General features: G+C 44.5%; 1 protein-coding gene and 1 long non-coding RNA gene across 4 annotated transcripts in view; one reads left to right on the top strand and one right to left on the bottom strand.

The window, feature by feature from the left end:
* LOC133387336 (uncharacterized) overlaps window positions 1-4,080 on the top strand; it is a 32,571-nt gene extending 28,491 nt beyond the window's left edge. Inside the window, exon 3 of the long non-coding RNA XR_009763455.1 lies at window positions 2,838-4,080. This is a non-coding gene — a long non-coding RNA (uncharacterized LOC133387336). The remainder of the gene's footprint in view (window positions 1-2,837) is intronic.
* The window catches only part of TSPAN2 (tetraspanin 2), a 111,972-nt gene that overhangs the window by 56,885 nt on the left and 28,404 nt on the right, over window positions 1-26,683 (bottom strand). For all 3 annotated transcript variants that reach the window (XM_061631903.1, XM_061631902.1, XM_061631904.1), the window contains exon 2: window positions 6,654-6,756. In XM_061631903.1, the coding sequence (XP_061487887.1) occupies window positions 6,654-6,756 (103 nt within the window). The remainder of the gene's footprint in view (window positions 1-6,653; window positions 6,757-26,683) is intronic.

Raw genomic sequence — 26,683 nt, 5'->3', positions numbered from 1 at the left:
GGGCAAATGCGCAATTGCAACACAGCTGTATATGACACTCTCCTCTATGTTTAAACGCATTGTTTTCGATAAAGAAGCATTCCCACCTTTATTATCCTGCACCCAGATAAGCCCCGTTACACCCCCCATTAGGTGCACCCAGATAAGCCCCGTCACACCCCCCATTAGGTACACCCAGATAAGCCCCGTCACACCCCCCATTAGGTCACTTGGTGGCCCAGGAGGCCTGGATTGTCTGGGGCTGTACGGGGGAGCCAATTGGGTGGTGACTGGGGGTGCAGGGTGAGAAGAGGGCACAGTCCGGCCAGGCTGTGAAGGTGCCAGGGCCCCTCTAGTGCTCCCTCACGCTTACCACCTCTCCTTTCTGGATGAGGCACTCCCCTGGCTTCTGCAACAGGGCATAGGCCGGGGGGGGGCTTTAGCGGAAGGGAATAGACCTGGCTACACGCTCAATCTCAGGATGCCACCCAAAAGGGGCAAAGTGGGCCAAAAGGGGAGGGCAGGGCCCCCAGGGCGGAGGGTAGATGCCCACCCCCAGCTGTGGAGGAGTGGAACATAGCCAATGCAGGAGACACTTCTATTGGGGGTCCCTTGCCCACTACAGAAGGTGAAATAGGAGTAGACTCCTCTTCTTGATACTGAAGTGTATTTTTAGTTTAAACCAACTGTTGCTATTCATTTACCAAGTACCTAGAGAGGTGCTGGGCTATCGGGCAGCTGGACAGCCATCTGTGGGGATGCTTTTATTAAGGGATGTACTGAAAAGGCCATTCCACTTCCACACTGTCTTTGCAAACCAGGAAAGTTTGGAGATGCTCTGTCATAACGTAGCAATATTTGGAGATATCATATAATGGTGGCCTCTATGGCATGCACCATTAAAATGGCAGCCGCAAGCAGTGAACGCTGTGGGTGATGTTTCATCCCAGAGCATTTAGGGAGAAACATGTGGCCATCAGTTGGAGGCCATTTGGAGTGGAGCTATGCAATGTAATGACAAAGAGCAGAGGCTTTTGAGGAGGGCAGGTGGCAGCCACAGGCAGAAAGGAGGCTGCAGGAGCCAGTAGGGATCCCAATTAGTGCTGCAACTTCACCTCCAAAACTACCTCACTTCCGCAAATGCACAGGGAGCTCATCCCCTCTTTTCACTGTCAAGCTTCTCCTCCCCAAATACGTTCTTCACAACCCTGCGATATTCTGAGTAAACATAATTGGGATTCTGCTGTATGGGCGCAATCATGGACGCCCTTCCATGGGAAGAAGTAACAATACACTCGGTGGGATTTTCTCATAAGTAAATGTGCATAGAATTGGTCCACGTCATATTTCTCTGAGTAAATTATCTAAACATAAGGGAATTCTTTGCAGTAATCATGTACAGGCTGCACGTTTGCTTGCATCTTTTCTTTAGCTAGTTTGCAAACTGACTGTAGATAAGGTGGCCACCCTTGTTTTACAGGCCACTAGTCCTGTGCTTTTAAGAGTCAGTTGATCTGCAGACATTAGAAGATGACATTGCTCAACTCCATCTAACAACTGCTGGATATGAACCCGCAATTAAACACGCCAGAAGTATAGCAGAGGCTGCTCAAGGAAAGTGCCCCTTCCCAGCTGGCAGACGGCCCGGTTTCTGGGGAGACTCATTTTATGATGCGGTTTTTCTTTATTAGGTGGTTTTCTGGATCCTATACTGTGGCCCCCGGCTTGCCCTTATGGCCGGCAATTTTAAATCAGCCTTAGGTACATACACTTGGGCAGGGTTATTGGCCCCTTCCCATCATCCCTACAAGTGGGGTAAGTCAGTAGTGGTTTCATACCAGATAGTCTATGCACAGTGCACTACACTGCATTCAATGTGGTGCGCGCCTGTGGCAGAGGTGCGTTACGGGCAAGTGTGGCAGATAATGTGCCTACATTGACGGCTCTCGAGTTTTTGCCTTTTTGGTCGACTATGCAGCAGAGCATTACCTATGGGCTGCTGTATTCTTGTATAGAGCACTTCAGCTCCTTCTTGGAAGGGACAGTCAGGAGATGAGGGGGCTCTGAAGTAGTAGGGCACTATTTTCATGATTTACGGTTCATGGGTAGGGTGGACTTTGGGTGCAGGTTCCTTACCACAGCTTCAGGGTTTGTCTTTGTTTTGGCTGCCTTACGTACCAACCTGTGGTGTGCCCCCCCTTTTCCTGCAGTGTGCCCATGGTGTTTCAGTTAGAGGAGGGACCGACTCTGGGGTGTGTGTGAGAACTGCTAGTCCCATACCACACACTGGGAGATGGGGGAGGGGAGTCAGAGATGGCCATATGCCTATCTTTGCCCCAGCATGCTCACCAGCTATCAGAGAGCAGGAGAGGATTTCTGGGAGTTACAGGCCGGCAGGGGCTATACAAAGTGTCCATGTTCACCTGACCCGCCAGGGATTGTTGGTCAGGGAGGTGCCCTGTGACCAGCTGTTGCAGGCAGCGGCCCTCACACCATCCGGCTGTCCAAGGTTTGTTTCCAGGCAGACCAGGGGCGCAAGAGGCACACCATTATTTTATCCTGCCCCAGGACTGGACACTTGTCCCGTGAGGGCGTCATGGTGTTTTTGTTTTGGTTTTGGTTTTTGGCCTGTAGGGCCCGACTGCCTGATAATCAGGGGGAGGGATCTTCCCTCATAAAGTTTCTGCCTAGCGTCACAGAGCCTAGGAGCAGATGCATGGGGGTTTTGGGGGGAAATGCTCCTATGGAATTAGGGCTGCATACCCGGCAGGTGAATTGCCTACCTGGAGTACATTCACCCCTGGGGTGAGTCTGAAGGTCCAGGACCCAATTGTTCACTATTGTTTCTGTTTTGGCAGGTTGCTGGACGGGGATGGAGCAGTTTCACAGCCTACTCTGCAGCCATGGCATGATCTTCTAGGCTGGTCGTGGGGCTGCAAACGCACATTGGTTCACAGCCAGGCCTCTGATGGTGGGCCACAGTTGGTGGCTGGGTCGACAGAGTATGCACTGGGGATGGTCTCCTATCCATGTTGTTCCAGCAGGGTTCAGTGCGGAAGGTCCCACAAGTGGTGGTCATTCCCCGGGGTGGGAATGACCTTGGTTACTCAAGGGCAAGGCCCTCAGTGGCAGGCATGTGAGGACATGCAGTTGAGGCCACGATAGCCTCTGGTCGTCTGCTGTGGTCAGACATGGAAGGGTCATTCCCCTGGGTGGGAATTGCCTTGGTTACTGAAGGGCAAGACAGGTGAGGACATGCAGTTGAGGCCACAATAGCCTCTGGTCGTCTGCTGTGGTCAGACAGGGAGGGCAAGGCCCTCAGTGGCAGGCATGTGAGGACATGCAGTTGAGGCCTCGGTAGCCTTGGGTCGTCTGCTGTGGTCAGACATGGAGGGCAAGGCCCTCAGTGGCAGGCATGTGAGGACATGCAGTTGAGGCCTCGGTGGCCTTGGGTCGTCTGCTGTGGTCAGACATGGAGGGCAAGGCCCTCAGTGGCAGGCATGTGAGGACATGCAGTTGAGGCCTCGGTAGCCTTGGGTTGTCTGCTGTTGTCAGACATGGAGGGCAAGGCCCTCAGTGGCAGACATGCTTGACATGCAGTTCGGGAGGCAACAATGCCATCCTCCTGATGGACCTGCAGAGGGGTCTGCATAAGATTCTTATCGGGTGTGGGGTAAAGGGAGACTAAGCAGAGGCTTGTCCCCCTTTTGTGGCAAAGAAGTGCGTGAAAAGGTTTAAAGGGAAAGGGCAGCTAGGTGACACCTTTAGGCACCTTTGGGGGCGATTGGCGGTCCGGGGGCCTGCAGCTCAGGCCTATACGGCCCGGGGGGCAGAACACGGGCCGCCTTTGGGGCCAACGTGCCTCATCCGCTCGGAGATTCACGGCTCCGGGGGGCGGTGATGCAGGTTGGACCCCCTACACATCTTCAGGGTGTGGCTTGAGCTGGGGTCTGGCACAGGGCAGCCCCGGGCTCAGGCAAGGTTTGGTCGCCCTATGGCTGCGAGCAGGCTTTGCCTGGATCATCAGAATGCTGCCGCACTTGATTTCCCCTCTGCAGGTTCATTATTCTAATTGATTCCGTTTAATAAAGTGGCCCATGATTTAACCCAATGAATGGTGTTTGTGTTTTATTTCGGCAATAGGCCGCAATGGCCGATTCCATTTTCCCCCTTCCTCCCTGATGCTTTGCTTTCCATTTAGCTTGATGAAGAGTTCTGGAGAACCTGAAAGCTTGCACACTATTTTGAGACATTCTGTTTGGCCTAATAAAGGTATTTGAAATCTTTCTTATGGGCTAACATTACCGAAATGCAGACTAACAGCATAGCCCTATACTCATAAGCAAGTACCCCTGAGTTCAGTGGGACTTACTCCCAAATAAATGGGTACATGGCAGCAGCATCACGCTCATTCATATACATGGAGGGAACCTCCTTGTACAAGCAGCACTATATCAGTTCTCAGTTTGTCATTTTTATATCCCACCCTTCCTCCCAAATGAAGCAGAGGGCAGCTAACAACATAAAACAATACATTTAGACATCAGACAGATCCTCATCAATAAAAATAGCTGCAGAGAATACCTCCCTAAAACCAATTATGCCCCCAAAGGCCTAAACAAACAGGTGAGTTTTCAAATTGTACCCAACAGCGAACATGGAGGACAACCTGATTTCATCTGGGAGGAAATTCCATGGGTAGGATGCCGCCACCAAGAACATCCTGTCTTGTGTAATAGATCTTTTGTCGCCACCATGAACACAATCACAAGCAGGGCCTCACTCATTGATTGCAAAGTCCAGGCTGGAAAGTATTTGGTTCTAGGATAAATAAATAGATGCACTAGGAAGGATTTTTTAATGAATTCAGTTCTTGTTTCCCCTATGAATCAAGGTCTGCTGACAAACTGGCCCTAAAGGGATACAAAAGGGGTATCAATTGCTATACGGTCTGGTAAGTGCTTTAAGTCTGATGGCCCTTTATCCTCTAAACACTAAGCGCTGGGCCAGCTCCTCACTGTATAAGATACACGTAAGGCTTTCTGGAGAGATGTCAGCCCTTGGGAGGAATAACAGAGGCTCTGTGGTACTATGGATCATCCTGTAGTCTTGTTGCAAGTTCAGCTTTGCCAGTATTTCTCTTACTCTGAGAGTCAGCTCAGTGGTTGATCTTGGCCAGACATGCAAGCACACTTGTGCATTCCTTCCTACACATTTGGGATTGAATAAGGATGAAACAAGCATAAACAAAATATTTTGTCACAAGATCCCACATCAAATGGAAAACACTTAGAATAACTGGAATCAAATGCCTCTTTGGCACAGCCCACACATTGTCACTGTGTTTTCTAGACTCACGTGGGTCACTTCACATTCAAATCCACAATATAATACATGGATATCTATATGGATTCCCCTTGCCTTGGCAACTTATTTGATAAATATATGAATTAGCAAACTGAATTCCAGTTTAGTATTTTGCCTTTCCTCTCCTCCTCTGTTCAAACAACTGTCCATCTTTTTTTAACTTTTAAAAGCAGGGCATGAACATTCTTCATTAAAAAAAAAACCCAAAACCAACCAACCCCTGATCCCAGACCCAGGTCAGGCAATCATCATTCACCATAGTCATCTTCTGCTACAAATGGGCTAACTAGGTGGGCTGATCCTAAGACGGGGTAGGCAACCTATGTCCTGAGGGCCTAATTTCATGTGGAACTCAGTCTATTTTCATGTGTGGGGTTGTGAGTAATGGAAGGGAAATCTGAAAAAGTATGGAGCAATGGAAGGAAGACAGGGGGAAAGTCCTCTCCAAGCAATCAGTTTAGATCTCTAGCAAGAGTGCTCTTTCTGTTTCCCAGCAAGCCACTAGGCAGGCAAGCGGGCAGGGAGAGAAAGGAGAAGGAAAAATAGAGTGAGTAAAGTGGGCAGCCTGGCCACTCACTTTCAGCTCTGACCCTGCCTACTGCTAGCTTCAACTCTGCCTACTGCCAGCATGTGGCCCTTAACAAATCACTACAAGGGAATGTGGTCCTCGTCGGGAAAATGTTCCCCACCCTGTCCTAAGAAAAAGTTACATGAATATGTAGTGATTGCCCATATATTTTCCCCTTGGGGGGTAACAGCAGACATTTTTAGTTGAAAAAGTGTGTGAAGGAAAAGGGTTAAGAAGCTCTTCTCATACACTCATGTGTCACTTCAAACTACAACCTGAGCAACATGTAGTTCCATCGTAGTCTCTATTCCTCAGGAAAAAGAGTTGAAATCCCATGGAGCTCTTCACAACTAACATCACAGAGCTTGAAAATTAAATAAACATTTGCAAATTGTCCAAGTTGCAGTATTTACAGTAACAGAATTTGGATTTTCTAGCTGCCAGCAAGGGCACTCAACCCCATGAGCATACTACATTGTTTCTACTATGCTGTGCTTGATTTTGCACAGATGTGCATTTCTTGACCCTAAACAGCCGACACTCCCAGCCCTTCTCTCTTCTGTTTCTACTGCTGCTCTACTGAAAGCAGGCTGTAATTGATAAGATGAAAGAGTTGTCAGTGTATATCACTAGAGCACTGTGGAAGTGTAAAGGGCTCTGCCATTTAGATACCCAGTTTCTTGTTTTGCGAGCTGAAGAAAGTGGATCTTGACACAGTCAGTATTTACACAGAACTTACCCATATAAAAGTATTCTGGGGACTTTTCATCAGTCGCTAAATCTCTTATTACATTTCCAAACCGCAGCCATAGCCCAAATGCGACGACAGCTGAACCTGCCAACTGGAAAAGCAAAACAAAACCCAAAAGGTTAATAGCTAAAGGAAGGGCTGGTGAGCACAGAAAATCTGCAAACAAACAACTCCTTGTTCTTCCTGGAAACTCCCAGGGCAGGCAATTCCAAGACCCCATTCATATGCTACAGAATAAGGACTGCTATTGGCATTAACACACTTTTGTTTGTGTCCAAAACTATTAACATGCTGTGTTAACAATGATGAGTACAGAGATTTGGATCAGTACGCTCAAAAATGCTCTGTGTGTATTTTTCTTTTTTTGCTGACTGAAGTCAGGGGAAACGAGTTGTGTGCATTGATGGCAGAAGCTAGCTGTGCACAGTGTTGATTGGCTGAATACTGGTGATATCACTAATCCACTCCCTCGTTATTCTTGAAGCAGTATTCTAACATATAACAATTTTATTTTATTTTTAAAAGGAGAGGAATGTACACTTAACTGAATAAATATACCCATAGTACTTTAAAAATAAAAACTGCAAACAGCCCAGCTGAAGCATGGGGCACAGGGCAAGACAGACTACTGAATCAGTCTTTGATTTACTGGGCAATATGTCTGTCAAGTGTGTTGTAAAGGTTAGATGAATCCAGGCATGAGAAATGGAAGAAAAAATGTGGTGAGTTCTGATTTGTGTACATGTTTGTTCACACCCAAAGGTTATATACACACAGAAAGCTATCTGTTAACAGTTCCTTTAAATTAACCCATATCTGGACATTCACTTAGTGAGGAGTTGCTAGAGCATTAGAGCATGAGACAGTGTGGGATAAATAAGGCTTTGCATGATTGCCTCTCTGCATGATGCTTATAAGCTCTTTCCAGAATGTTTAAATCTGCCCCATGATTTATAAATATCCCATCCATGTTGCTTTCAAGAAAAGCTCTTCTTTCTTGGGAAAGAAACCAAGAGTTTACAGTTACCTCATCTTGAACTTGAGGGAGGTCACCAAACACTTAACTGCTCTATTCTATCACATATGACAGACCCATAAACATTACCTAAAAGTCTGTCATGCCTGGCTCTGACATCGTGTCAGACCCTGAATCCTCAGAGGACAAACAAGAGACCCTGCAGTTCATGGACCTTGAGGAGCAGGCAGGGCCTCCTGAATCCAATGTCAAGGATCCCCTTGAGGGGCCCTCTGGGTTGATACCTGTGGAAGACCTGTTGGAAATGTCAGAGGAGGAGGAGGAGGTGGTGGACCACCACCACCCCAAGTCCTCGAGAACACCAGCAGCTTTGGGTCCAGGCTGAAAAGCAGTGGCACAGTATGCATCTATGGATTCAGTCTTAGTAAGGGGTCTACTTGTGAGTGAGCAATCCCTGATACTCCTTTACTACCAGCAGCTGTGGTTAGGGCATGATTTAGGAGGTCAGGGTTTATAAGGCCTCCTTCTGTTGCTGGGAGCAACATAGATCCTTTGGCTCCTTGTCCATGATTCTTGGAATACCTTGTGGAACACCTGGTGATACTGACCTTGGACTGTTTCTTTTTTTTATTTTATTTATTTATTTCTTAAATTTATATCCTACCCTTCCTCCCAGAAAGAGCATAGGGCAGCAAGCAAAACACTAAAAACACTCTAAAACATTTTAAAAACAGACTTTAAAATATTTTAAAACAAAACATCTTGGGGGGGGAAATCTTTAAAAACCCACATGGATTCCCTCGTGGCTGACCTTGGTTTCTTTGGACTGTGCTACACCAAAAACCCTGTCTGTGCTGATAAGTATCTTGGTAACAGCCTGATATTTCTAGGACTGAGGCCTCAGCCCGACAGGACCCCCGAGCATGATAAAGACAGGTACTGACCCTAGATTAGAATTATCTTCATCCCAGAACAATTCCAGGTTGTTTCCCTAACTCTGTGAGGCTGAATGTGAGTTATGGATGTAGTGGTTTTCAATCCAGAGGTTTGGTATCAGTCACTTGGCCATTGTTCCTCCAGTAAGGAGGGAAATTCTAATAAAACGTGTAGAGTTGTTCCTGTGCGGAGAGTACTTCGCTAAGAATGCTCAGGCCTTTTGACACTCTCAAAGATCTGATAGAAATAATATGCCTACTCCAACCAAGTTGAAGAGAGAGGGTATGGGGGGGGCAACCCAGTTTTCTCTCATGGCACAGAATGACTGAGGAAGAGACAATAGCCAGTGCTTTTACAAGGCCACACAACACATGGCTTTGTGCTGCTGCTGGATTTCCAGCTGCAGCTGAGTGACACCCGCCTCACAATTCTGTACTCATTTGCACTGTAGTAGAGTTGTACCTCATTCCTGTGAGGGAAACATGTGACACCCTCTAGCAGCCTCATCTGTTTCAACAGAATCCTATATCTGAGCTCTTGAGGTTTTACAAGCACCCTCTTTGGATTGCAGTTATTCTTGTCCACAATAAAGGCTTCTCAAAGATACACAAAATGGAGATTTCCTCCTCCCCTGCTAAAAAAGTCTACCCAACAGGACACTGTTCTGACCGAGCCATGTATGTCTGAATCAGATGCAGCCTTGCTGGCCTGCCCAGGCTGAGCTCTATAGTGGAGGACTTGTCTTTTCTGCAGCCTCAAGCCAAGACATTGGCTATTCCTCTATGATGCTGCAGATTACTGAGCTCCCCAAACCAGCCTCAATAAAATTCCAGTTCCCTTGACTGTGAACCACTCATTTTGCCAGTTTGTTTGTGGCCAAGTTTCACCAACAACGAAACTATTATGTTGTTTGGCTATTAGTAAGCCAGATTTGAGGGAATCCCTGTCATGGAAAGCTGCAAACGAGATGCTGTCGGTATGATGCTTACAAGATCTGCCTTTGCCAAGTTACTGAAAAGGTCCTCAGACTTGATCAGTGAATGAGTGGCTTATTTAGAGAGTGTGAGGTGCCCTTCACTTAACTATCCCAACAAAGGCCCTTACAGGCAAAGACAAACAGTCCTTTAAGTGGGACTGGCTGTTAAAACCCATCACCAAGATGCAGCTCCATCAGTCACAACACATTCCTCCTTCCCCTTTCAGCATGGCCCTTTCCTTCCAAAAACGCTCAAGCAGAGGGGCTCTTTCCTCAAAGATTCAGGTAAATACAATTAAGCTGAGATCATCCAAAAATAGTTAGAAAGCTGAAAACGTATCTTCGTCTCCCCTGCATTCATATATTCCAATTGTTCCTCCTTACAAAGTGGTACTAGATACTACTTTCTGGTACCTGTCTGTCCTTGGTAAAAACACTGTCACCATTTTGGTCATAGTCTGCCTTTTGGGAGATGTTGGAACACTTTTTCTTTAAGTATTGTGAATGTGCACACATGCCCATTAAAATATTTCAGGTTATGTATGCATCCAGACACAAAATGCCAGGGTCCTGGTTTTCTGCCAACCCTCTCCCTTTTGAATAACTGCCTAGCTAGTTTGTAAATATTGCTGAATGTGGTGAGTTGCAGTTATTTTTAAAGACTACGCAGTCAGATCTGTGGTGAGACTGAAGATTTGGTTAAACACAAGTAGAAACTGTAACAAAATGTCATAGCAGGAGTGCTGTTCAAGACTCCATTCCATTCCCCCTGCCCCCATTTTTCTCTGCTTCCACACATTCAGCATGCTGCAGTCACTCAGCATACTCGGTTCCCACTGGGGTGTTTTGAGGTTGCCCCCACCCCCAAAGGTTTTTTCTCCCTCTAGATTTTTCTACTTTGTAAACTGTGGAGTATCCCTAAGCTTGCCAATACCTCCCTCTGGTCTGTGGGTGGTGCCATTTTGGTTACATAAGCAATGGAACTTACAGGCTAAAATAGAGGGAATTATTCTTAAGCTTAAACAAAAAAAAAGGAAACTATTGTGGTCAGTTTATGATCACATCCTGCTTCAGCGGCAGATACTGCAGAAAAAATGAGTCAGGGAAGAAGGTATGTGTGCCTATTTTCTTTTCTCAGGCAGTGGTCCTTGGTGTGAGAATAGGTGTTCACGCATAACAGAAGCATCTGCTTTCATCTGTGGAAGGAACTGCAACCACCTAGTCTGAGGAACAAGGAGAAAAGTCTTGCTCCTTCCCAGAAAGACCTTACAAAAGGTAAAACAAAGGTTTTGGAAGTAGGTCAATGGAGGCTTACTGACATTTCATAACATTTGCAATTCTTTACAGTTATGCAGGCTGAGCATTGGTGGAGGCACAGCTGAAACATTCTAGTATTAAAAAAACACTGTCCCATGTTGGATTGCCAGAACCAGTCAGACAGCATCCCAAACTGCAGCTAGCTTTCAAAGCTCAAGCCCAGCTCTCTGGGTTTTTATTTATTTGTATTTATTAAAATCATGTGTAGACTGCCTTCCATTTCACAGAAATACCAAGGCGGTTTACAGAACAGGGTTCCGCATTATGTATGTAAGGAGCTTTGTGAGGTTGCACAGGTTAGCTCTGGCATTCACATTGCCATCCCTGTGTTTAGCCATTTTGTAGAGCCATTGTACACAATGGCCAAACATGCAGAAAGCAGAGCAAGAGTGTAGCAAGACCATTTTCGTTGGGTGGACAGAGACAAAAATTGGGGGGGGCAGAAGGGTTAGGGGATTGGTCACTATAAAGAGGTTTCTGGTGGGAAATGTTATCATAGGTAATGACAAAAATGAACCCCAATTTATGCATTTTAATTAGGAACTATGACTTGTGAAGTTTACAAAAAAGCAAATCAATTTAAAATACAATTATTTTCCACATGCAGAATAGTTATGTAAACTAAAAAACAGTGACTAAGAAGTAAATGTATATTGTGGAAGTCATCCTACCATAATGAACTGAACAGTTAATAAAGTCTAATGCACCGTGATTTCTCTGTATATTTGCAGAGGAACTGTTCACTTGAAATTCCTTCAAATATGTTACTTTCAAAAGCCAAGATCACTAAGTTTACTTTTCTCTGATGAAGCATTGAACATCTGTATGGTGTCAGCACGTGTGTCAAAGTTGAGAATGAATTTTCACACACAGCTCACCAAAGGTGAGTCCTGCAGCACACAAAGTGTATATGCGCAGAAAGGCTTTCTTGTAAAAGTGTAATCTTTTAGTAAGCTCGTGAACTGTGAGTTCAGTTCTCCTGAAGCAGCTGCTTCCTGGAACTAACTACCCTGGTCTCTTTTGCCATGCCAGGAAAGCAATGAAGAGAAGTTTCACTTTAAATATTAAATGAATACCTATATATATCACTTTATAAGGAAATGCTTGACAGCATGTCACATAGGAACTATAACTCTCTCCGAACTACAGGTGCTAGAATTAACTGTACAACCAGACAATCTCTGTTCTACAGAAAGGCCCTGGGCCAGCCAGCTAACATTGCTTCTGATGGAATCTCACACATTCTATTTTGGTGGTACATAAATTCGCATGAGAAAAGTTAAATAAGGTGAATTATTTATAATGATCATTTGCACAGGTGGGTGGAGCAACTAAAACTGGTGCAACTAAGGCTCTATCTATGCTGTACTCTTCAAAACCATTTTAAAATGGAACCAGCTTGAAAGGACTGAATTTTTCAAATTTTAAACAAACTTGGGAACAAATGCCCACCAAACATGCATACACATACAATATTCCAGCTCCTCATTGCGTGGGTTAAGTTAGTATGGTCTCATTACACTTCCTGGGCCTTGGAGAGCCAGCTCACTCACCTCTCTGCTTCTTCTCAGGTCCTCCCTGGACTAGGCTAGGCTGCTGCAGTCTAGGCTCAAACGCCTAGGCACACTCAGCAGATCTACTAATAACACCCACCACCTACAGAGGCTGGCTGACTACTACAGGGGAGGGGGAGTTACTCTGAATACCATCCTTCCCTTCCTCCAATTGCAAACCCTTGTTTGCCAACTCCCTCCCCCATCCATCAAGATTTGTGTTCATTCACACTTTTACCTCTTTTATTTGCAGTGTGCGCATTCCCTTGGTAACTTAGCCATCTTCAGATGCCTAAACTGTATTTCTAAAAGCGTAACTGAAGTTTTAAGTTACTGCAATGCTAGAAATTTGAGGACCGAAGGGAAATTTCATTTGGGGGGCAGAATTATCATTTGGGGGGCAATGACCTCATCCCCCCGTCACTACACTCCTGAAGTAGAGGGCATGGATGCTGCATATGGTAGGGCTCTTCCATGTGGCTCTGCAACACACACATCAATGCATTTTTTCAACAGGTGGGGGAGCATCTTTCAGTTCCCCCTTCCCCAAGAAGTTCCAGCTAAAGAGGCTCTGTAAGGTCTTTCCTCTGTGGTAGTGAGCCCTCTCTCTGCCTTTTATCCCCTTGAGAAAGGAGGAACAGGAACTGGCAGAGAGGACTAGTTTGTAAGTAAGCAGAGGTGGGGTGCAAACTTAATTTTTAGTCTGGTCCAGCTCCAAGGGATCTAGGGACAGACCTTTGAAGGGGTGGAGTTCATGCTTCAAGCTCCCCCCCCTTCAAGTCTCATGTAATCACTCCTTGTGAGCCAACTCACTGGTTTGCTTCTTTCAAAACAGGATGGATGAGATGACTTCTTTATCTATTTGACTACACTGGTATAATTATTATCTGAGTTATATAAGTAACCACAATAATGGCTCTTAAAATGCACTAAAACCTCCTCCTTTCTGACCTTCTCCTCTCACACATCAGCCCTCTTAGTTCTATCTAGAAATCTCCCACCAAAATCATTCACCTCTCTTACTGTTCTGTCTCAGAGATGGGAAACCTCTAGCCTGCCAGATATTGATGGACTACAACTCCTTCTAGCTCCAGCTGCCAGCATAGCCAATGACAGTTGATGATGTGAGCTGCAGTCAAACAACACATGGAGGGCCCCAGATTCCATAACTCTGCTCTATGTGATGCCCTCCTTAATTCTCCAAACTGGCTTCCTGATCGTGTTCTATGCTAGCTGAGTAGCCTTTAAGTGCCATGTGCATTGATGGTGCATATTTTTATATATAATCACACACACACACTTACATTCCACCTTTCTTGCAAGTTGCTCAGTGCAGAATACAAGGGCCCTCCCACTTCATATTTTATCCCCACAACAAATACTGAGTTGTCCAGGGTCATCCAATAAACTTCATGACAAAGTGAGGATTTCAGTCTGGGTCTCCCCAGTTCTAGTGTGACACTTTAACAAATACACCTCTCACAGATGAGGCTTGAAGGGTGACGACAAGGGACAGAGCCTTTTCCATTGTGGCTCCCCATCTGTGGAATGTTCTTCCTAGTGAGGTCCACCTGATGCCTTTGTTGACATCTTTTTGGCACCAGGTAAAGACTTTCCCCCCAGGTTTTTGATGATTTTGTTCTGATGTTAGTCTGCCGTCAAACCTTCCTGTGGCTGTTATTGGGGTGAGGGGGAGGGTTTGTGTGTGTGAATTGCTTGTAAGAGAATATTAATGAATTTTTAATGTATAATATGTTTATGTTTTTAAATTTAAGTTGCTTGGAGACCTTGGTAACAAGTAACTAATAAATCTAATTAATAATATAAAAAGGAAGGGATAGCAATCAATTATGTTGTACCACTCTGACTAGGATGTCTGCCCTCCATATCTCCTGGCTTATTTGTACAATAACCTACCCAACCTAACAAATAATGTGGTTCCAGGAAATGACTTGCTTAGAGCAGACAGAAATTGCCAATGGCAAAGAAATGCCTTTACAACATTGCTGATCCAAGTGGAAATAAATATTCCCCTTGGCAGGTTCACCTAAAAGTGCACTCCCAGAGAGCCTGGGTAGCTGGCAGACAGCCAAGCTCCCTACTCCCTGCCAACAGCAATTTCAAGGACCCTGCTGTGCAGTTCTGCAGTTCTACAAAGCACAGACCTGTGGCACAAAAGTGAGGCAGCTGAGAGCTTTTGCATAAAATTCTGCAAAGGTGGAAAATGTGAGCTCTTTCTGTGCTTCCAGACACCGTAGAACAGTGGTTCCCAAGCCTTTTTTGCTAGTATGGACCACCTGAAAATTGCTTGAGGATCTTGGCAGACCACTTAGAGATTTTTCTGCCCTGTTGTAGCCATTGCAATGCACTGTGCTAGATGCTGTATGATTTTTAATTGGAATTTTATTGCTTCTTTTATTTCTGATATTGTATTTCAATTTGCATTCCGTAGAATTCACACTATAATACAATAAAATACAACATAAGAAATAAAAGGAGCAATGAAAATACAATTCAAAATCAATATGAATATTTAATGTGGGCATGCTCCAGACTGCCTGAATGAAGCTCACAGACCTCTGGTGGTCCATGGACCACAGTTTGGGAACCTCTGCTGTAGAAGGCATAGGAGCAGCTGATCTTGTGCTCTTCTGCTACACTGTGGGGACATGGAGGAGCATTAGGGGAAAAGCAAACCACATCTGTGTTCTAATACAATCATTGGGTTGTTTTTGGCTAAATCCTACTCAGAGTAATGAAACTAACGAACTGAAGTTAGTAGCGTCTATTAACTTCAACGGGTCTACACTGAGTACAACTAGCACTGAATACCAACTTTTTTGGTGCAAATTTATTAGAACCAGAAACATCTAGTCAGAGAGGGAGGGAAACTTAAGAATATAAGAAGAGCCCTGCTGGATCAGGCCAGTGGCCCATCTAGTCCAGGATCCTGTTCTCACAGTGGCCAATCAGGTGCCTCAATGGGAAGCCTGCAAGCAGAACCTGAGCGCAACAGCACTTTCCCCTCCTCCTATGCAGAAGAAAGTAGACAATCTCCAAACACCAAATACTCAGTAAATTTACTCATGTATAATAGCTGTCCACTGCTAGAATGCACTTTTGAGTAAAATGGCCTCCCTGCTCTTTGTTACTCAATGTAAAACATTCCTGAAAGCACGCCAGGACAAAAATCAATTATGTCCTGCAATTTTGTTTTTAATGCTCAGCTGATAATCTCACTTCAGCTCTGTCTCAGGTGAGAGGGAAAAGGCACATTAGATGTTAATCTAATTAGATAAAATGCATTACAAGGTACATGCCTCTGTGCTAGGGATGGAAAGATCTGTCAATTTAGGTTCTCTTCATTTCTAATTCTTCCAGTCTTAAATTCAGTTCTCCTCATTTCTGCAGCAATTTGCTTAAAAAAAATCCTGATGAAAATTCCCCAGCATTTTAGTGTGAATTTCTAATAAACACATTTTTGCAAGTCATTTCTCATCATTCAGCACATTTGTGCATGTTATTTTCACTCATATATCCATTTTTATGCACACTTTCCCATAATATATGCATTTCTGTAAACATTTTTTAGTTGATGAATTGCATTGTGGAGTTTGAGTAAGTGCAAATTTCTAAGGATGGCTGTGTTTCAGATCTCGTGTTTCAGAAAGTGCAAATTTCATGAATTTGGCTTAAATACAAACTGAATCGAAATTCTCATCCATCCCTACTGTGTGTACACTCAGATACAGGCCCCACTGTATTTCTTAATAATAACATTTAGCATTGATGTATACCTTTAGAGCGTTCACATATATCAGGAAATTTTACAATAGCCCTATAACCTGGCCCAGAAATATCGTTATGCTCATATTGCAGATGGGAAGCTGAGACTGAGAGATGGTTACTTGCCTAAGGCTAGGGTTACCAACCGTACTCTTTTTGAGAAGGTGCAACAGCATACTCTTACTTTTCACTTATCGAAGCCAAATGTACTTTGTTTGAAATGACAAAATGATGGTAACCCTACTAAAGCTACCTAATCAGTTCACAGCTGAACTGAACTTTGAAGCAGGAACTTCCTCTTAGCCACTCTACCAGCCCATGGATCACAGAAGTGGGAGTAACTATTTGCCTCATTGAAGAAGGTGGAAAGGGGTGGGTGGTTACTGCTTTGGTAGGAGGAAGAAAGAGCAGGGATACAACTATGATTGCTGTTGTCATTTACACATGCTGGTTTTCCTGAGATAACAACAGTAGCTGACAAAGGAACATAGTTATTCAGGTACCCCCACTGTTTTTTGAGGCTAGTCACAGCACTTTTTTTGTAAAACTCACTTGAGTTTTAGAGATATAAAATGGGCTTCACACAAGGCCTTTCACTTACATTAAATCTCCAGTGTTTGGTCTGTGTGGTTCTTCCCACCACACACACAATGTACAGGGAAGCAGGCACTGAGAGCCTCCAGCTGTGGGCCAAACAAGGCCTTGCAGGAATCTGAAGTTGGCCCACAAGGCTATTTCCCCCCAAGCCTCACCCACTTTCCCAACACACAGTAATGTGTTAAAGGTGTTTGTTTGCAGCATCAGCGGTGAAACATATGACTCTGATTTGCCTGAGATGTTGCAGTACCATGGAAGATCAACAAACATTTTTACTAATAAGGGTGAATGTCTCATGAAAAAAAAAATCAAAAGCCCTCCAACAAAAACCATACCACCCTCACATGGTAAATCACTTTCTCTTCTCACAAAACACCCATACAGTACAATCCTCAGACAAAATGCCCTTCAGGTGCTCCATTATCCCTCTTCCACTGTGCCACACAACCAGTCCATATGCAAAAAAGAAAAAAAAAGCTGCTGTTAGCTAAATAATCTGAGGAAGTGATTCAAGAAACTTCTCATTCAGTTAGATGCCTATGTGGTTACCTATTTTGGCAACAACAACTCCATTAAAACAGTATTTGAGGTAAACTAGTTTTCCTCACCTCATTTCGCTCACCCTCCCCTTTTAAAAAAAGATAAGATCGCACCAGGCTTCCAGTCTGAGAGCTCACCATTATATATCAGCTCCTGCTACTTACTGTGCTGCAGAGTGTAATAACCTCAGGTCATTCACAGATCATTTCATTATCAAAAAGCCAGCGAGGGAAGAGCCATCAATGTAGCAGAATGGTGCTACTTAAAACCTCCATTTGTGTGGAGTTTAACCCTGGGTGCACCTCAGCTACTGTCTGCCCTTCAAATGAATGGCTGGTGCATGCTGGGGGGGGGGGGACAGAGGGTGTGACAGGATAGAATAGGAGGGAGTCATGTTCAGGGCATGCCACAGAGTTCTCTTTGCATCTGTGAGCCTCACAAAAAACAACATGGAGAAGAACCAATGCTTAGTAGTAGAGCACCTGCTTTGCATGCGTAGGTTCTCAAGTTGAATCCCTGGCAGCTGCAATTAAAATAAAGGAGAAGAACACAAATCAAGTAGTAGGAGACAAGAATGATTTCTTCCTGAACTCCTGGAGAGCTACTGCCTGTTGGAGCAGACCAGCATTCTTTAACTGCATGCCCTCCCTGAGTTTTGGACTATAGTCATGCTGGCTGGGGCTGATGGGAGTTAATACCCCAATACACCTGGAGGACACCAGAATGAGGATGGCTGAAATACTCAGTATTAAGCTAGATGGGCAAAAAGCAGGACTATTATGAGGAGGTGGACCAGGGGGCCTGGGGATTTTGTCCCAAGATCTAACCATGTCACTCATTTTTTAAAAAAGGCTTTACTTGTAGAACACACTACAAAGCCAAATACCAATGAGACCCCAGCCTTCCGTCATTTTAATTTGCCTAGAGGTGTACTGTTGATTGTATTCAACGCAGTGCTAAGTCGAACATTCTATCAGTGCATGGAGTTTTCCTTAGGTAACGGAACATTCTCCCCATTTCCTCCCGTTGCATGTTCCCTAAATCTGTTCTGGCAGTTCCCCCAACCCTCCTGAACAGATTCAGGGATGGCACAGGACATACGCAGGGGGAGGAGGGGAGGAATCTCCTTGTGCTAGTTGAAGCCATTCTGTTAGTGCAAGGATTTAATTGAATACTGCCCTATATGTTTATGCAGATATGTGTCATGGTCCTGTGCTCATAGTATTTAGTGATGCTCTTGGCAAAAAACCTGACCTTCATGAGACAACTTCTTATGTTCCAACAAATAGGAATATAATTTATGTGGGAAAGGTCCACTGTACTCAGGAGCAGGCTGCTGTGTGGTGTTTGTGCTACTCTTTGCTTCTAAGTGCTATGCAGTTTCTTACTACATCAAATAGACAATAGTTTTATTTATTTATTTATTATTTAATTTGTATCCCACCCTTCCTCCCAGCAGGAGCCCAGGGCGGCAAACAAAACACTAAAGTTCTCTCCTGTTGATGCATGGAGGGCTTTTAAGACTACCATACAACCCCCTCCCCCAAAAAACAACAATGTGCCTGCAGCTCTGATATATGGAAAAGGGCAGTGCTCACCGATGAGGGGCATAAAACTAGTAACTTTTAAATTGTATAAATTAAAGCTGAGCAAATCTTTGATTTCTTGAGTAGCCAGATATTTTAACTACTTTTAAAAATGTTTTTATGTTGCTGTACATCACACAGCAACATAGCATCACTGATGAGAGGGCAGTATATAAATACTTTTATAAATAAATATAAATAATGATAAAAATGTATATCTCTCTATGTTAATTTCAGCCTGTAAGAAACTAAGCATACAGTCAGATATAAAAATGCTGTATTGGAATACTCAGGATATCGGCGTCAAAAGATTTAGTGCAGAGGCTGTCTACCAACTTCCTGTAACCTGCTTAAAGTAACATGCAGTGGGGTTTTTTCTGGCATGTTACTTTAAAAGTGCTTTTGCTAGAAACAGTTGCTTTGCACAGGTATGCATAAAGCCACCCTCACGTTTTGCTCCCCACATGTACAACTCCAAAGTTATCAGTTTAACACAATGTTTTCAGTCATGCCACAAACAGACCTCAATAATATGCTGGGATTGCTTTGTACAGTAGAATGTGGGTAATCAGTTCCATCCACCTAGGAAACGTCGTCTTTGTTATCAAATTTTCATTTTAGATGTTACATGGAAACATCAAAAAGATTTTACTTGGATGAAATTTTCCAAGTAGCCACTAGCAGATCTTCTTCTGTCATGTGCAGGAAATGGCAGGACTGAATTAAAAATTGTGAGGCCTCAACTTAGCAGGCATTGAACCTGTGAGTTATTGTACACTACAACGATTATTTTTTTAAAAATAAATGCTATCATTTTTGATAGCACTTTAAAAAAAACAAACCTCTCTCCACAATACCATTTCTAAACACTCTCCGTTCTCAGTAACACACACACATACAGCTGCAGTTGAGCAATCACTAAGAGGCCCACAGTTCCTGGTGACAGAGTCTCCACTGAGAATAGATGGACTAAGTCATTGTTCAAGGGATATGATGCTGTGCTTTATGTGATGCAACAAACACAGCTTGCTGGCTGCAGAGTTTTAAGAAGCAGATTAATTCCAAGGCATAAAAACATCATCTCATCTCTTTCACAACCCATGCATGAAACTGAAAAGCGATCAGACACACAGCTTCCCACAGAGATGGGTTTATTTATTTATTTATTGCATTTATATACCACCCCATACCCGAAGCTCTCTGGGCGGTTTACAACAATTAAAAACATTAAAAACAAATATACAAATTTTAAAAAACACATTTTTAAAAAGCAATTTAAAAACACATGCTAAAATGCCTGGGAGAAGAGGAAAGTCTTGACCTGGCACTGAAAAGATAACAGTGTTGGCACTAGGTGCACCTCATCAGGGAGATCATTTCATAATTTGGGGGCCACCACTGAGAAGGCCCTCTCCCTTGTTGCCAGACTCCCAGCTTCCCTCGGAGTAGGCACCCGGAAAAGGGCCTTTGATGTGGAGCGTAGTGTATGGATGGGTTCGTATCAGGAGAGGCGTTCCATCAGGTATTGTGGTCCCAAGTCATGTAAGCTTTATAGCTTAAAACCAGCACCTTGAATCAAGCTCGGAAACATAAAGGCAGCCAATCCAAGTGGGCCAGAATCAGTTTTACATGTTCGAATCATCTGGTCCCTGTTACCAATCTAGCCACTGCATTTTGCACAAACTGCAGTTTCCGAACTGTCTTCAAAGGCAGTCCCACGCAGAGAACATTGCAGTAATCTAACTTGGAGGTTATCCCTGTCCAGATAGGGGCGTACCTGGGCCACCAACTGGAGTTGGTAGAAGGCACTCCACGCCACTGAGGCTACCTGAGCCTCAAGTGACAGAGATGGTTCTAGGAGAACCCCCAAGCTACGAACCTGCTCCTTTAGGGCGAGTGCAACCTCATGCAGGACAGGTTGGACATCCACCATCTGGTCAGAAGAACCACCCACTAGCAGCATCTCAGTCTTGTCTGGATTGAGCCTCAGTTTATTAGCCCTCATCCAGTCTATTGTTGCAGCCAGGCACCGGTTCAGAACATTGATAGAAGAAGATGAAAAGGAGAAATAGAGCTGCGTGTCATCGGCATACTGATGGCAACGCACTCCAAAGCTCCGGATGATTGCACCCAACGGTTTCATGTAGATGTTGAACAGCATGGGAGACAGAACTGACCTCATGCGGAACCCCATAATGGAGAATCCAGGGTGCCGAGCAGAGTTCCCCAAGCACCATCTTCTGGAGCCGACCCGCCAAATAGGAGCAGAACTACTGCCATGCAGTCCCGCCCACTGCCAACTCAGACAGTCTTCCCAGAAGGATACCATGGTCAACGGTATCAAAAGCCACTGAGGGATCAAGGAGAATCAACGGAGTCACACTCCCCCTGTCTCTCTCCTGACAGAGGTCATCATACAGGGTGACCAAGGCTGTTTCCATGCCAAAACCAGGCCTGAAACCTGACTGAAATGGATCCAGCTAATCGGTCTCATCCAAGAGTGTCTGGAGCTGGCCTGCCACCACTCATTCAAGGACTTTGCCCAGGAATGGAACATTTGCTACCGCCCTATAGTTATTAAAATTTTCTGGGTCCAGGAAAGGTCTCTTCAGGAGTGGTCTCGCTATCACCTCTCTCAGGTGGCCAGGGACCACTCTCTCTCACAGAGAGGCATTAATCACTTCTCTGGCCCAGCCGGCTGTTCCATCCCTGCTAGCTTTTATTAGCCAAGAAGGGCAAGGATCCAGCACAGAAGTGGTTGCACGAACCTGTCCAATCACCTTGTCAACGTCCTCAAGCTGTACCAACTGAAACTCATCCAAGATATCAGGACAAGGCTATGCTCTGGAAACCTTGCTTGATTCACCTGCTATAACACTGAAGTCCTGGCAGATGCTAAAGATTTTATCCTGGAAGTGCCTAGCACATTCGTTACAGCAGGCCTCAGATGGTTGTACCATGTCCTTGGGGCCGGCGTGTAATAGCCCCCGGACAATTCTGGGTGGCAGATTGATGATTTGATAGTGGCAGCAAAGTATTGTTTTTTGCTGCCCTCACTGCCCCTATGTACAACTTACCATAGGCACTTACTGGTGAGTAACTGCATCCACCAGGAGTTTGTCTCTATCTGCACTCAAGCCGTCTCCTTTATTGTTTCATCGCTCTCAGCTCTGGGGTATACCATGGAGCCGTACGAGCTCTACACAGGAGTGGGCGCTCAGGAGCAATCGTGTCAACCGTCCGGGTCATTTCTGTATTCCATAGTTCAACCGGGGTTTCGACAGGGTTGCCACTTCCAAACTCTCATGCAGGCTGGTAATGATCCTCTGGGCACATACTCAGTACAGGTGTAAATAACAGAAACTGAGTGCATAGAAATGACCTTACAAGACACCCAGTACATGCAGTCTAGTAGAGGAGGCCTCATTGTCCTCCTGCTCACTTACATTCCGTTATACAAACACTCCCTTAGACTCAACCCCCCCCTTTCCCAAGCAGTAAGATGTCCAGGGGCAGAGCAACAAAATTTCAGTTTACTCTGGATGAGTGTGTGTTTATACACATACTGGGGACTTATAGTGTCTTTGTAGTATCCATTCATAATACTACTGTGGCCTGAGACACCTGTGTTCCTTACAGTTTGAGTGATGGTCTTATTCACACTTGGCAGATCCTTGATATAATGGCATATCACACTTCTCTTAAACAACAGCTCTCCTCAGTTACTGCCTCTTGACCATGAAGTGGTTCAGAATTCATTCCTTAACTAGTTAAGCTAGTAAGGAATGTCTTTTGTATTGTTCTGCTGCACCCTAATACTTACTGCTGGGACTTTTCTTCAAATAAATATTTTGGTTTGGCCCTACCAGGGCCAGCCCAAGACCTCCTCCCTGCCTATTCCACATACAGAAGCCGATGGGACTGCAGTTAAAAATTACTTCAGTACTGATAATGGGATAGCATCCTGCCCCAGAACAGAGTGCATCAGGCTATCTTAGTGGGCAGAGATAACACACAGGTCTATTATATCATACAGGGATTCTCACACTTTCTACTCCCAGGGCCCACTGGAAACACCGGAACATTTCTGAGGCCTGCCACTCACAAAATGGTGGTGCAGAAGCAGAGCAGTAACAAAATGGTGGCAGGTGGAAGCAGAATTTGGCATAATCAACTGACAATTACTGACATCATTTCCCACTTTGGAAAGTCTGGAAATTACATCTTTAGGAATTGCTAGATTCTTTTCTACAGTGTTTTCCTTGTGGCATGGAGTTCCATAGCTCAGCTTTCCTCAAGCTAAGTACAGAAATTTCCTATTGAAGTATTTTAACTATCTGCTGTAATTTCTTTTCCCATTGCCCACCTGACACCTTATCTCCCCACCACAAACAACCAGTTTGTTGCAACCCTCCTCCCTGGCCCTTTTACATGCATTCCTTCCTCCTAACACAGCTTTCATATCTTATCATCTTCGTTTAAATTCCCAGGCTATCATCATCATCATCATCATCATCTTTCTCTTTATAATTTCCTTCAACACCTCTTCTAGCCCTTTTCCCTCAGAAGATGGAAACCTTCCTTCTCTGTCTCTCAGCCACCTTGACTCAGCACGCATGGAGCTGCTAGCACTAGCTTTGATCCAAACAAAAGGCTATGGAATGGATTGGGGGACAGGGCAGGGAAGTGAGAAGGCACTGGGCAGGTTGTGGCACTAGGGTTGCCAGGTCAGAAGCATTGCAAACCCTGAGATTTCAGGGGTGGGACCTAGTGATGTCATTAAGCATCATACATTAAGCATCAACCACAGTTGCTTGAAGCATACCACTGCAGAGAGAGGTTTGAGAAATGAGTAAGGGTTAAGAAGATTCTCTATTCTTTCCTGCCTACTCTATGGGCTGCTATAAACTCACTTTGACAGCTAACCCAATTCCAGTGAGTAATAATTGACAGAGAGAAAACACATATGGTTTGGTCTACCTTCACAGGCAGTAGATTGGGAACAACAGCAATTGAAGCCACACTTCCCAGTATGTGAATTCTCTTTTACCACTATTGGGCAAGAAACAAACCATCATGCAGATAACAAGGTGCATCATCAGTGGGTTTAAGGGGGTTGAGCTGACCACATGGAACCACTGTTATTGCTTCTACGGATGTAAGGGAGTAAGGTCAGAGGTAGATGAAATGCAAATAGAAAAACAAAAACAAAAAACAGTGATGATTTCCGAAATGCAATACCATACCAACCTGAAAGGGCAGGGATTAGAGCAGCTGCTACTAACAGAAGTTGCTGGGGGAGGGGGGGAGGGGAGGGGAGGATGACATTTTGGTTTATATCTTTTGAACCAGACCACCTAGAAACTTTGTTTTTTTAAATGACAGCTAAGAGTCTGGAGATTAAGGTGATTCACCTGGAGCCCCAGACAGGATGCCCCAAACCCGGAGTCTCTGGGCAAAAAGTAGACACCTGGCAACCCTATGTGGCACTGAGGCCTTCCCGAAAGTGGTCCAAGACCCAGTGGTGGTCCCTGGACCACTGTTTGAGAAACACTGCTCTAATACCTTGGGTGCTGTTCCTTAACCCACAGCATCCACTGCTTGAGGCGCCTGTCTCACTTGGCCTCATGGCAGGGCCACCCTTAGGTCCCCCTTCCATCCCAGCCTGTATACAAGAAGCAAGCCTGTTCCCTCCCCCCCCCAAAAAAAATAGGACACGAGGCTAAGTTGTAGCTTCCTGCTGTTCAAGAAGCCACAGGAAGCTTTTATACACGCCCACGTGGCAGTGCAGGATATGTACTTCACTATACATACTTGCATTCCATGAAACATACAAATATTTGATGGAGCACTTCCTTCCATGTCAACCTGCCTATGTGTTATGATCCACTGAGGAGACCTTTTTGGTTGGGCCTGCAGCCATGTGATATTGGTTATATGGCAACATGACCTTGTCAGTGGTGGTGGCACTCTGCTTATGGAATGCCCTTTCCTCTGAGATATGGCTGGTACCAACATTGATTAATTTTCAATGCCAGCTGAAGACTCACTTGTTTGTCTAGCCCATTGGTGGGTATTAGTGCCATGATTAGGAATGATATATTTTATTTGTACTAGCTCCTGGTTTTTACTGGTTATGGTTTCTGCTTGATAATTATTTATTATTGCTATCACTGTGGAATGTTTTGTACTCCATCCTCAAAACTTTTGTGATGAAAGGTGGGTTAAAAATACGTTAAATAAATAAATATAATAGACATTCAGGGTAGCATTCAGTGTTAGTCCTACTCAGAGCAGACCCACTGAAGTTAATAGATATGACTAAATGAGGTTCATTAATTTCAGTGGGTTTATTCTGAATAGGACTTAGTTGAATACAACTCCCAATGTCTACCGTTTAGATGCACAGAGGCTTCAGCAATGATGTTCATGCAGGTTCCCTGCAGGTTTTGCTTTTGGATGTGCCCTAGAAGAAAAACGTCCACTCTTTCCTGGGATGCTGTCTGTGCTGCCAGGCACTGAAATGAGCCCACAGAGAAACTGTCATGTGTACTCTGAGAGTTCAGTAATGCAATCCCTCCCATGGTGCTAGATCTGCAAATTTGGGGAAGAGGGAAGCAAATGTGGAGTGTGCCATCATATCACACCTGGTTCTGCTGTTGTCATACTGGTGTGCAGCTTGAAAAGCTGATGACACATCTACGGAGCACCATATTGGTTTGAACAGCTGACCTGCACTATACGATTTCACACACCACACTTATGCTTTTGTATATGCAAATTCCAAACACGAAAGCACATTCACTCAGAATATGGCAGCTGCAAAGACAGTCACTGTTTTGAATGGAATTCAATGATATTCAAAAGTAAGTTGCATTTGTAACCAGTCTCAGTGCTGCATTAAAGTTTCATGTAAACAACAAAATACAATGACAAATACCGGTAATTGGGAAGAAATAGCAAGTGGATTGAGAGGCCATTAGACTAGAATCTAGGCACAGCAATTTCATGGAAGAAATTCAATTTGTCTCCTCATTCCATTGCACAAATGGTGGCATTACCTCCTTCAGCTGAACTGCAGGGACAGCTACACAATCATTCATTCTTGGGTTGACTCCTTGATGTGTGTTATTCATTTCTAACATATGTAAGATTTTGTCACCATGTCAACCTAGCCATACAAGTTATAACCATGTGCAGGTGCATGTCAGAAAGAATATGCCCCACAAAGTCAACTAACTGCTTTAGTTTCTGTGGGCTTTCTTTCCTCTAATATAGCAGGCATAGTCAATGTGATGCCCTCTGGATGTTGCTGTTCTACAACTCCCATAATCTCTGACCACTGCCTATGCTGGCTGGGGCTAATGGAATTGCAATCCAACAATATATGGAGGGCACCACGTTGGCTACCCTTGATGAATAACACAAGGGAGCATAAATTACAGTCTTTACTTAAAAACTTCTAAATTATGGAACTACTGGATGAGAGCACATTGCATAGCCTTCCAAATATGAATAAAAGCTTCATCACAAGATTGCACATTCCACTTTCCTTAAGCCACAGGCAAAGAAAGAAATGCTTCATTCCTATTTGCCACTTCAAAACCATTATAGCTTGTAATCAGAGAGTACAGTTAAAGAATACTGCCACAATGATTAATAACAACTTCAATATTGGAGGTTTTCCAAAACATTCTAGAAGAGCCACAATGACCATAAAGTACAGTACCGACAGGAAGAAGAGCAAGACA

The sequence above is a fragment of the Rhineura floridana genome, chromosome 6 (genome assembly GCF_030035675.1).
Source record: "Rhineura floridana isolate rRhiFlo1 chromosome 6, rRhiFlo1.hap2, whole genome shotgun sequence".
NCBI lineage: Eukaryota > Metazoa > Chordata > Lepidosauria > Squamata > Rhineuridae > Rhineura > Rhineura floridana.
The sequence above is the reverse complement of the archived record's forward strand: the minus strand, read 5'-3'. Positions and strand labels throughout refer to the sequence as shown.